The 12,661-nt window shown below is 35.1% G+C and overlaps 1 protein-coding gene across 10 annotated transcripts in view; it reads left to right on the top strand.

Annotated features, from left to right (window-relative positions):
• CADPS2 (calcium dependent secretion activator 2) overlaps positions 1 to 12,661 on the top strand; it is a 564,312-nt gene that overhangs the window by 381,320 nt on the left and 170,331 nt on the right. For 6 of the 10 annotated variants that reach the window (XM_030826808.1, XM_030826804.1, XM_030826807.1 and 3 more), the window contains exons 10-11: positions 6,569 to 6,677; positions 7,704 to 7,904. In XM_030826808.1, coding sequence (XP_030682668.1) covers positions 6,569 to 6,677; positions 7,704 to 7,904 — 310 coding nt within the window. Of the gene's footprint in view, positions 1 to 6,565; positions 6,678 to 7,703; positions 7,905 to 12,661 lie in introns of all 10 variants that reach the window. The other 4 variants (XM_030826805.1, XM_030826801.1, XM_030826803.1 and 1 more) reach the window with 1 other exon arrangement.

The following is a 12,661-nucleotide window of genomic DNA, read 5'->3' as shown; positions in this document are numbered from 1 at the left end:
TATTATGAAGAAACTGAGTCAAAAACAAAGAAATGACAAACAAGGTTAGAATGGTAAAGGGGACAAATTTGTTAAAAACTTGGAAAAGGGAGTAGGGGTTTATTAGATTGAGAAATAGATAGAAATGGAATTTTAAACATAAAGGTGATATTTTTCTGCTTCGCAGTTCAGGTGAAGAACTGAATTAAAGTGGGTGAGTCTTGCTGGATGGTCCGTCTGGAGTACTTTACGCAGTGGTAGCTATAGATTGCAGCTAGTCATTGATGGAAATGTTTGTGAACCATGCAGGGAAGGCAGACCTTCCCATGCCCTTCATCTCTCTCCCAGCAGGTTCCAGATTGTTCATGTGGTGATGTGTCAGGAGACTTTTTTTAGTCAGGTTTTTTTTTTTAAGATTCTTCCAAATAAGAGAAGGAGATGAGAAACTTATGAATTAGCTGCTCAATATATTTTCTATTATTTCAATAGTTGATTATAAAAGTATTACTTTGTAAAGGTCTCCTGGTGTTGAATAATTATAATTTAAGTATGCATAAGACACATTTGACACAGTGTGTTTAGTTGCATACACTAACCCCATCATCATAGTTTCTTTTCTGAAATGTAGTGAAAAGGACTTACACAGTTTTTCTCATACATATAAAAGTTAGACTTGCTATTTGGAAAGTTCATAAAGCAAAATTAAAAGTAAAGGATTGGGCTGGGCGCGGTGGCTCACGCTTGTAATCCTAGCACTTTGGGAGGCCGAGGCGGGCGGAGCACGAGGTGAGGAGATCAAGACCACGGTGAAACCCCATCTCTACTAAAAATACAAAAAATTATCCGGGCGTGGTGGCGGGTGTCTGTAGTCCCAGCTACTCGGAGAGGCTGAGGCAGGAGAATGGCGTGAACCCGGGAGGCGGAGCTTGCAGTGAGCCGAGATCGCACCACTGCACTCCAGCCTGGGTGACAGAGCAAGACTCCGTCTCAAAAAAAAAAAAAAAGTAAAGTATTGGTCAAAAGATTTAAATTGGTAGTTTTGGCTAGTCTTAAAGATAATAAGAATTCCTTTTTGGCCAATACCTAGAAATGCTGAATAAAATATAGTGCCCATGTTTTTAAATACGTAGGTCAAGTGAAGGAAAAAAAAAAAAAAAAACTTTAGAGACCAAAAACACCTAGAATGGTTATGATTGTCAGTTGACATTGTGGCTACAATAGTGCTGGAGTTTGAAATTAGTGGATGTTGATGTTGTTAGGTAGGCACTTGAGATTTTATTGCTCATGCAGAGAAAGAAGACATACCATGAGGTATTCTTAAAGTGGGTATTTGGAACAGAGATCTTATAAAGAACTTAAAAGAACTAGATCTCTGTGAAATGATGGGCTAGAAAAAAAATCTGCCCTTGGGCAATTAATCTTGTGTTTCAGCTTAAGCTCTGAATGTGCAGGAAAATTAACCCTCAGAATTTTTAACTATTAGCTTGTGCTTAAAGAATGTTGAAGTCCCAGTTTATTTTATTAAATATAAGGGAAATACCTAAGCTAGGAAATTAACATAAAAAGCACTCCTGGATTGGTGATGACCATGGAGCAGCTGGCATTTTTAAAAATTGCTTTTTCTTGGAAGGTGAGCCCTTAAGCTAGGCTTTGTAGGATATCCAGAGATAACACTGTGTTGATTATTAGCTCACAATCTAAAATTACAAAACTAAATCGATCATTTACACCACTAAGAATTTCAGCAATAGAGCTCTCACATACATAAATTATAAAATAATTTTATTTAAGGTGATGAAATTTATAAGCAGGTTCAAAAATATAATAAAGGAACAACAACGAAAAAGAAAATAACAGTATGCAAAGTGAACCAGCAGATTTGGAAAAGGATCATGTAGAACTTCCAAAACTTCAAAACACAGTCACTAAAATTAGAACCTCCATAGACAGGGTAAGCAGTAGGTTAGACACATCTGAAGAGAAAATTTGTCATGTAATTAATGATGGAATATTGGTTAGAATCTGAGGAAGCTGCCTAGAACTCAACATGAAGAGGTGAAAAAAATATACCTAAAGAAATTAAAAGATATTATTCCATCAGGAAGGAAGACAAAACCCGCAAGTGACTAATAAACAGAAGAGAATATTCTTAGTCCTATTGGTAATAAGAATTGTAAACTCAAATAATAGTGAAATACCACTTCTCACCCATCAAAGTTGGCAAAAAATAAAAAGATTTAAAATACCAAGCTTGGCAAAGATGTATTAATATTATATCTGGAGTGCTTATATACCACAGGTATATATAGTATGTACAAATTGGAAAGAAGCTAGGCAACATTCAGTAAAGATGAAGATCTGCGCGCCCTACAAGCAGTTCCACTTCTTGATGTGGTACTAGAGAAGCTGTCACATATGTGATCAAGAAGACGAGACGTACAAGAATGTCCATCATGGCATTGTTTGTAAGGACAACAAGTGAAAAATGAAAGTCATCACTAGGATAGTGGTTAAAATGTGACAATTCAAGCAACAATATTTATATCAAGATGGTTAAGCATCAGAAACATTGAACTTTTGGGGGAGAAAGTTGCAGAATAATATGTATGATATATTCATATGAAGTTTGGAAACATGCAAGAAGTACTTGATGTTGCTTATCAGTTTTCTTATATGTGGTACACGTTTCAAAACATCATGGAAATAATATAATAAACAGAAAAGTGATCATGGTGTTTATCTCTGAGAAGAGAAAGGAAATTGTCTTGGATGAGTATATATAGGCATTAATTGAATCTGTCCTTTAAAAAAATACATTTTAAAGCATATATATCTCTAAGAAATTACCATTCAACAAAACTGAATGATGAACATATACATGTTAGTGTATTATTGTACTTTTCTTTATGTTGGAGATATTTCATAATATTTTAAGACAATGCTGTGTAAAATAGCTTTATGAAAGAATAGTGAAACTTTGAACTAAGTTATTTTTCTAGAGTAAGAGAAAGGACTTCTTTTTAGAACAAATACAATTGGACTGTTATTGTTTACTTCTCAACACCCCCACCTCCAACCCCTTAACCATTACCCCCAAAAACACCCACACAATTATACCTTTTAACACAAGGAAACTGAAACCTTTAAGATATTACCAAAAAATGAAAACACTTATGGGAGCAACTGACTTTCATTTGTAAACCTTAGACATATGCAAGGGAGAAAGTAAATTTATTGACTGTCTGTAAGATGAGGAAAGACACTAGGAAAATTTAGTATAGCAAGAACCACAAGTATCACAAGATACTGGTCTCAATCTCTCCCATTAAGGCTTAATGTTTTATTTTTCAAAATAGAAATAACTTTATTTTTTCTGATTTAAAATAATGTATATTCTTTTAAAAAACTCAACACTGAAAAAATAAAATAACCTATCATTTCACCATCCTGTAATAATCACTGTAAATATTTTAACATATATTTTGATTCATATATATAATGTTTACCCACAGAATCACACTCTACATTTTTGCTTTTAAATTGCTTTTTATGTTATATCTTAGAAATGTTATATCTTAGGTTAACATGTTAAGAAAAAAATCTGTCACGTCTCTTTTAATGGCTCATAGTATTATCCTATATAGTCATGCCATAATATATTTTAACCAAACCGCTTGTATGCAATACTGCAGTGAACACAATGCATACACATCTTTGAGTACTTCTCCATTTGTTTCCTTGAGATACGTTCCTTGCTGGACCAAAGGAATGCATAAAAAATAGCCTTTTGGTACTGTATCAGTAAGAGTTCTCCAGAAAGGCCAGCAGGCTGGAACTCCAGCAGAAGCTGATGCTGCAGCATTGAGGCAAAATGTCTTTTTTCAGAAAACATTAGTTTTTGCTCTTAGGGCCTTCAGCTGCTTGTATGAGACCCACGCACATATCGATGATAATCTCCCTTACTTAAAGTCAACTGATTGTAGATGTTCACCATTTCTACAAAGTACTTTCCCAGCCACATTTAAATTAGTGTTTGATTAAATAACTGGATACTATAGCCTAGTCGTGTTAACATGTTAAAAAAGTGAATAAACCTCTGACAAAATTGATTATAGAAAAGGGTACAAATGATGAAATGATATATTAGAAAATGAACAAAGTATTTGATCAGGAAACTCACAGAAAAGAAAACCTCAAATGTTTATCGAATATAAGGGAAAATTCTCAGTCCTATTGTGATGGGAATTGTAAACTCAAATAACTGTGAAAGTATTTCCCACTCACCAAAATTGGCAAAAAAAAAAAAAAGATTAAACATAACCACACTTGGCAAAAATGTGTTACGTCTTTGTACCTATGTATAATGTGATGTATGTAAAACATAAGTATATCATAGAACCTGTTGCCAGATGGCCTTCCAGAAAGTCCACACCAGTTTTCATTCCATCACCCACACTGTGTACTAGTAACCATTTTCATTTTTGCTTATCTAATCAGCATTTTTTCTAATGAAGTGTTATCTTTGTGTTAATTTTCAGTTTTAAATCCACAATTTGTCATGCAACTTAGTGGTCTCTAGCATAGTAATTTTCACAATGACCTGCGCCTTTTACTTTGTAGAAGAGCAGAGAGGAGCAGAGAAAAGAGCTCTTCTTTACTCAGAACAGAAAATATATTTTCTCCTTTTAAAAGTTACAGTGTTGATCCCTGCATCTTACACCTGTCACTACCTCAAACCTCTCTTTCTGGCCTCAGGTACAGAGAGTGGATGTGAAAATAAAAAAGAGTAGTCATCTTTTGCCTGTTTTTCTAACATGTGTTCTGAGTTTTCCCTGTTGATTTATAGTTCTTTGTATTTCTGATGTGAGTTATTGATTGAATATATGTTTTGCATGCATCTTCTCTTAGTCTGTTGCTTTGCCTTTTTTACTTTCTTCATGATACCCTTTAAATGAAGAGAATTCCTTGATTTTAATGTAGCCCATATTTTCTGTTTTTCATAATTAGTTTATTTTGGGGTCCTATTGAAGTAATCACTGTCTATTGAAAGGTACTATGTTTCCTTAGTTTCATTTTATGTTTAAAAACAGAAAAAGGAAATAATTAACATTAACCAAGCCCAGGTAACAGAAAGAGACCTTTTCTCTACAAATAATTTTTAAAAATTAGCTGGGCATGGTAGATGCACCTGTGGTCCAGCTATTCATGAGGCTGAGTGGGAGGATCATTGGATCACCAAAGGTGGAGGCTGCAATGAGCCATAGTCATGCCAGTGTCCTCCAGCCTGGGTGACAATGTGAGACCCTGTCTCAAAAAAGAGAAAAAGAAAAAAAATACACTAACCAAACTATTTTCCATGGACTCTGTGTTGTAGGATATTTTGCAATTTAGATGTATATCCACCAAACAGCCTTTTCTCCTGCTGGGAGCAGAACCTCCCCCTATCTCTGTTGGGGGACCTTGTAAGAGTGTGCCTGTTGTAGCATCTAACGTCTTTGCTGCATACACGAGCTCTTGACCCAAACTGGGCTAATGAAACATTCCCCATTTACAGTATTTTGTTCAAATATGGCCTTGTGATCCAAGCAGACACACTCAGGTAGGTGACTTCAAAGCAGCTATGGTTCTAGTAAGACTTTACCACAAGGAAATGAGGCCAATTCCAAAAGACAAGAAGAATTAAGAGGCAAACCAGATCTTGGCAATGTTGTCACTGGCTGCCCCAAATTTACTCCATCCTGGCCCTGCCTGAGGTTTTCATTATGTGGCCGTTAAATTCTCAACTTTTAGTGAGATTTATTTTTATTTTATTTTGTTTTATTTATTTATTTATTTATTTTTGAGATGGAGTCTCGCTCTGTCGCCCAGGCTGGGGTGCAAAGGCGTGATCTCGTCTCACTACAACCTCTGCCTCCCAGGTTCAAGGATTCTTCTACCTCAGCCTCCCGAGTTGCTGGGACTACTGGTGTGTGCCACCACGCCTGGCTAATTTTTTGTATTTTTAATAGAGATGGGGTTTCACCGTGTTAGACAAGATGGTCTCTATCTCCTGACCTCATGATCTGCCCACCTCAGCATCCCAAAATGCTGGGATTACAGGCGTGAGGTCTTTTTTCACTTTGTTAAAAGTCTTGATATAAATATGCTTGAGAATGTGGTCCCATGTTTATGTAAATCTAGGACTACTCCTAATCTTACTCTTAGAGATTTATAGCCTACGTTAGCATATTAAAAGCTGTAAGAAACCATGAAGTAAAAGAAGGCTATTTACCTTCTTAATAGGCTAATGATCTCAAACATATCAACATGAATACTTATTTATGGTGCTTCTATTAATATTGAGCGGCAAATCATTGTCTTGGGGAATGCTGTATCATAGGCATAGAAGACCCAACAAATGCAAGCTGACAATCGAAAGGTGCTTGAGTCTCTGAGCTAGGTTTTGAAAAATGCTAAAATTTAATAATTTATGTGCAAATTATGTTATATTTTTAATTGGGAAAAGAGTATTTTGATAAAGAAAAAAACAAAAGTTAAATTTGGTAAATTTAATGTGACTAATCTGTAAACTTTTTTTTTTCTCAAGCAGGTTAGCCAATATACCTTTGCTATGTGCAGTTATAGAGAAAAAAAGTCTGAACCACAAGAATTAATGCAGCTTGAAGGCTATACTGTGGATTATACCGATCCCCACCCAGGTAAATCTTAATTGAGTCACTTTCCCTGCCATGTATGTATGCATGGAATTCTTATAAATATCCTGTGTCTGTTCTACAATTTAAACCCCTCTCGATGAATAGGGTGCATATTTCACTTATATACCTGGGCAAGACTTTATGAGATTCAAATTATCTCTTTTGGAGGGCTTGTATTTTTAGCCATATTTCATCATATTTATTATTATTTTAGCTCAAGGTTGAAATGTGTAAAATTCACTGTCATGGAATAATTATATGAGATATTACAATGTTTTCAGAAACTTCTTCGCTGGAAAGCAAAAGTTATAGCAGAAATAGGCAAAGAAATGGCAAATGAATTACTATAACTACTAATTTTCTCCCCAGCAGTATATTCTTGTAGTTCTCTCTCTCCCTTCATATTAATACTGGAAAGAGTATTGGACACCTGATATTTAAAAAATTGAATGAATGTTAATGACATTAATATCTAAGATCAAGAAATGTAGACATTAATAAACATAATGATTAAATATTGGTGAATAGAGATTAAGAAATAGAAATTTATGATTATATTAACAAATTGTTCACTTAAAACGCAAAATATTATCTTCTGTGAAAGAATTTTATAAAAGATAGCATACATGCAATATGAAATATCATTTTTGTCTTAATCATTATATATTTTTCCCATGTATAGAATGGCAAATATGCCAACAGATAAAACTTCTTTCTCTGGCATGAAATATCAGATTGTGCTATGCATTTCCATGGAGTGTGTTTATATGTCTTGTAGAATGACACTGTGTCATGGACTGTTTCCCTAGGTTATTTTTTATTTCTGAGGTGATATGGGAGCTTAACCCTTTTTGTTATTGTTTTTCTTCAAGTCTTTGATTGTGGATTTGATCCTTTAAACTAAGTATTCTTTAAAACATTTAACTGCTAATATCAAAGCCATTCTTTTCCATGAGGTCAGTTAGTGAATGAGACTAAAATCTGCCAATCCTATAAATTTTTAATGATGTCTTTTTGTTTCCTCCACAGGCCTTCAGGGTGGTCGTATGTTCTTTAATGCTGTTAAAGAAGGAGATACTGTAATCTTTGCCAGTGATGATGAACAGGACAGAATATTATGGGTTCAAGCCATGTATAGGGCCACAGGTCAATCATATAAACCAGTTCCTACAATTCAAACCCAGAAACTGAATCCTAAAGGAGGAACTCTCCATGCAGATGCTCAGCTTTGTAAGTTTTGTTAAAAAATAATTTGATTATCAATTAATAGCCTTAATAAGATATAAAATTGAGGCAAATTTGTTCAGTATTATAGTTTACATCATTAATTGATTCCTAATTAAATGAAAATAGTTCATATTAGTAGTCATATAATCAGTTATCTAATTTTTCACATAAATCTGGAGTAAATGGTACATGTGGTTTCCAATCATGGATTTGTCAAGCATCAGGGTATTTCTAGAAATCTCAAGAGCACGTAAGAAAATCCTCCAAAACTTCTCAAAGGAAAATTTATTTTAGTTTATTATGATTTTGACTTAAGTCTCCTATAGATATGGAAAAAGTATTGCAAAATCAAATTTGCTTTGATAGGATTTCAGAATACCAAAATGATGAATCATTACCTTCTAGAATTGTTCTTAACACCCCAGAAGGATAATAGGTCTATTTTTTGTTGTAGATTGATAAAAATAATAAGTCATAAAGCCAACTTTTTTCCCCTTGTACCTTAAAGATATGTCACTTTTCGAATGCTACCTTAAGTTGTTAAGAACTAATTTTTTAATTTTAAATGACTGATGTTTAATAATTATGGAATGATGGTCAAAACATCTTCAAACATAGCTTTGATAATCACTAAACCAAGTGTTTTAACTTGTTGTACTTCTTTACAAAGCTTATCCTGTTTTACCTGTAATAAGTATTTGTCTTTAACTTTCAGCTCAACTTGTGGCTTTTTATTCTTGAGATTCTTCTCAAAGGGAATAACATCTTGACATGCATTATTTTCTTCTGCTTTTCATGCATCAAGTAACTATTCTCTTTTCTTTTTAGATACCCTTCAGTATCATTTCTGGGCATCCTAAACAAAGGCACTTTAGTTCAAATAATTAAATGTGAACCATGAGCTTTTTATTTCTTTATTTTAGAAACCACAGACCATACTTATAGATTATCGTAATTATTTGGGGGCTGTTTTTTGTATGTAGTGAAAACTATTTAGGAATATTATATATTAATTTTTTCATTGATTTAAAATTTCTTCTTTAAAATTAGTAGCATTGTCATCTTAAAAGGTAAAATAAAATAAAAAGAGCACATTCTGATGTTTTCCCTGTATTTGAAAATTTAATTCGCTGCTTCCACCTTCCTCTCACCCTCCGGGTAATATGCATAGAGTATGGCACAGCAGATAACAGTGTTTCATCAGAGCTAAGGTGTACAGAAGTGTAACTTTATTTTTCTACAATTGAACATATCTTAAATTTTAATTTCTAATGTTGCCAAAAAACTTTAACTCACTAATTCAAAACAACTGAGTCACAGATTAAAATTCAATTAATTTAAGATTCTTCCCCCCACTCTTCTTCCATGTGATCCATAGTAAATTAAGTTTCAGAGAGATTACATAAAACTGTGATATCGTTGAATGTAGCATCTAGCCTAAGACTGTTCTCTGTTCACATGGCCTTAGGCATGACTTCTGTCACTGGTTTCATTACTTATGTGCTGTATGCACTGCTCGTCACCATGGACCTGCCAGGGCACCTGGCAATGAAGTCCATGTAGTCTGTGTCCTCCTTGGATCAACTCCAGACACCTATGAATTCCTTACATCATTTTCATCAGATTCTTGCCACAGCGGTACATAGTAACTTGTTGGGTATTCCCCAGCTATACACAGGGGTGCTCACTCAGGCATTTCTCTTGCAGCACAGCTCTTATCCACTCTTCTTTCCTACTTCAAGTGCCGAATTGGGTATTTATCCCTGGGCTGTGCCTGCACAGGGCATCAAAGTATAAGACTCCCTCAACCCTGGGTAGAACTTTTTTCCTCTGGAGCTCTGTTCATTGCTCACCTCCAGCACAACATTAACTCAAGTCAAATCTCTTCCCAAAACAATTTTCTTCCATCCAGCTGATCTATTTTTTTTTCCCTCCAAGTTTTGATTCTTGTTGAAAACCAAGTTTTTATAAATTTGTTTCTTTCCTCTCCATAGGCCAGTCTCTGTCCCTTCCCCTATAAGCTACAGTTCTACAGCATTTAATGTGAATTTCCTGTGTTTTTCATTTTGCAAATTTGCATTTTGTATGTGCACATTTAGCGTCAATCTCATAAATGGTTTTGTATTCTTTATCATATTCAGTCTTACTGTTTTTGTTCATCTCTGTGTTTTTAAAATTTGTCCATGTTTTCATGAATACATCTAATCTCATTCTTCTGATTACTGCATACCATGTAAATGGGCTTCTGTCTTATGATACCTAGTCTATGGCACATTTTATTTCTATTCATTCCTCCAGAGATGGAAACGTAGAATGCCTCCAGATCCATACCTATGTAATGTTCAGTTGTCCCAGCCATGACTATGAAATATCCTTTCATTTATTCAAATCTGAGTCCTTTACATTTTAATAATTTTCCATAGAGCCCTTTTTATTCTTGGTTAAGCTAATTTCTAAGCCTTTCATACTTTCCTTGCTATTGCATCTTATATTTTTTATTATATTTTCTAGTTGACTATTGCTCATATAGAGAAATGCTATTTTCATATGCTTTTTTGCTATCCATATTTATTCTTTGGTTATGTATCTCTGCACATACCTTGCCTAATTTGTAATTAGGCTATTTTCTTATTGGGTTTCAAGAGGTCTTTATACAGGCATACCTAGGAGATATTGTGGGTTCAGTTCCAGACCACTACAATAAAATGAATATCTCAATAAAGTGAGTCATACAAATTCTTTGGTTTCCCAGTGTGTATAAAAGTTATGTTTGGCCGGCGCAGTGGCGCAAGCCTGTAATCCCAGCACTTTGGGAGGTTGAGGTGGGGGGATCTCTTCAGTTCAGGAGTTCGAGACCAGACTGGGCAACATGATGAAACCCTGTATCTACAAAAAATACAAAATTAGCTGAACATGGTGGTACATGGCTATAGTCCCAGCACTTGGGAGGCTGAAGTAGGAGAACTGCTTGAACCCGAGAGGTGGAGGTTGCAGTGAAATAGCGCCACTGCACTCCAGCCTGGGCAATAGAGTGAAACCCTGTCTCAAAAAAATAAAAAAGTTATGTTTATACTACACTGTAGTGTATTAAGCATGCACTAGCATCATGTCTGAAACATAAGTTTAAAATACTTTATTGCTAAAAATACTAACAATCACCTGAGACTTCAGTGATTATAATATTTTTCCTGGTAGAGGGTCTTGCCTCACTGTTGATGGCTGCTGACTGATCAGGTTGCTGGTTGTTGAAGGTTCGTGTGGATGTGGCAATTTCTTAAAATAAGACAAGGTTGAAGTTTGCTGCAGTGACTGATTCTTTCATGAAAGATATTCCGGTAGCATGCGATGCTGTTTGCTATCATTTTGCCCAAAGTAGAACTTCTTTGAAAATTGGAGTCAATCCTCTAAAACTTTACCTCTGCTTTATGAACTAAGTTTATGTAATATCCTAAATCCTTTGTTGTCCTTTCAACAATGTTCACAGCATCTTCACCAGAAGTAGATTCCATCTCGAAAATCACTTTCTTTGCTTCACCCAAAGGAACTAACTTCTTATCTGTTCAAGTTTTATCATGAGATTGCAGCAATTCAGTCACATCTTCAGGCTCCACTTTTAATTCTGGTTCTGTTGCTATTTTCATGACATCTGCAGTGACTTCCTCCACTCAAGTCTTCAATCCCTTTAAGTTGTCCCTGAAGGTTGGAATCAACTTCCTCCAAACTCCTATAAATGTTGATATTTTTACCTCCTCCCAAGAATCACAAATGTTCTTAATGGTATTTGGAATGATGAATCCTTTCCAGGTTTTCAATTTACTTTTCCCAGATGGCTCATAGGAATCACTATATATGGCAGCTATAGCCTTATAAAATGTATTTCTTAAATAATAAGACTTGAAATTTGAAATTACTCGTGATCTGTGGGCTGCAGAATGGATGTTGGGTTAGAAAGCATGAAAATGACATTAATCTCCTTGTACATCTCCAGCAGAGCTCTTGAGCAACTAGATGCTGTGTCAGTGAGCAATAATACTTTGAACAGATTCTTTTGTTCTAACATCAGGCCTCAGCAGTGGACTTAAAATATTCAGTAAACTATGCTGTAAGCAGATGCACCATCATCTGGGCTTGTTCTTTCAGTTATAGAGCACAGACAGGGTTGATGTAGCATAGTTTTTAAGGGCTCTGGGATTTTCAAAATGGTTAATAGACATTGGCTTCAACTTAAAGTCACCAGCTGCATTAGCCACTAACAAGAGAGCCTGTACTTTGAAGCTTTGAAGCCAAGCATTGACTTCTCTCTAACTGTGAAAGTCCTGGATGGCATCTTCTTCCAATAGAAGATTATTTTGTCTACACTAAAAATCTGTTATTTAGCATAGCTAACTTCATCAGTGATCTTAGCTGGATCTTTTGGATAACTTACTGCCATTTCTGCATCAACCCTTGCTGTTTTACCTTGTACTTTTATGTAATAGAGATGGCTTCTTTTCCTTAACCCTAATGAGCTGACCTCTGCTGGCTTCACAGTTTGCAGAGGCTTCTTCACCTCTCTCAGCCATCATAGAATCGAAGAAAGGCAGGGCCTTGCTCTGGATTAGGCTTTGGTTTAAGGGAATATTGTGGCTGGTTTGATCTATCCAGACCATTCAAACTTTATTCATATCAGCAATAAGGCTGTTTTGCTTTCTTATTATTTGTGTGTTCACTGGAGTAGCAATTTTAATTTACTTCAACAACTTTTCCTTTGCATTCACAAC

The sequence above is a fragment of the Nomascus leucogenys genome, chromosome 13, assembly GCF_006542625.1.
Source record: "Nomascus leucogenys isolate Asia chromosome 13, Asia_NLE_v1, whole genome shotgun sequence".
Lineage (NCBI taxonomy): Eukaryota > Metazoa > Chordata > Mammalia > Primates > Hylobatidae > Nomascus > Nomascus leucogenys.
Note: the sequence above shows the minus strand (reverse complement) of the source record. Positions and strands in the feature narration are given on the sequence as shown.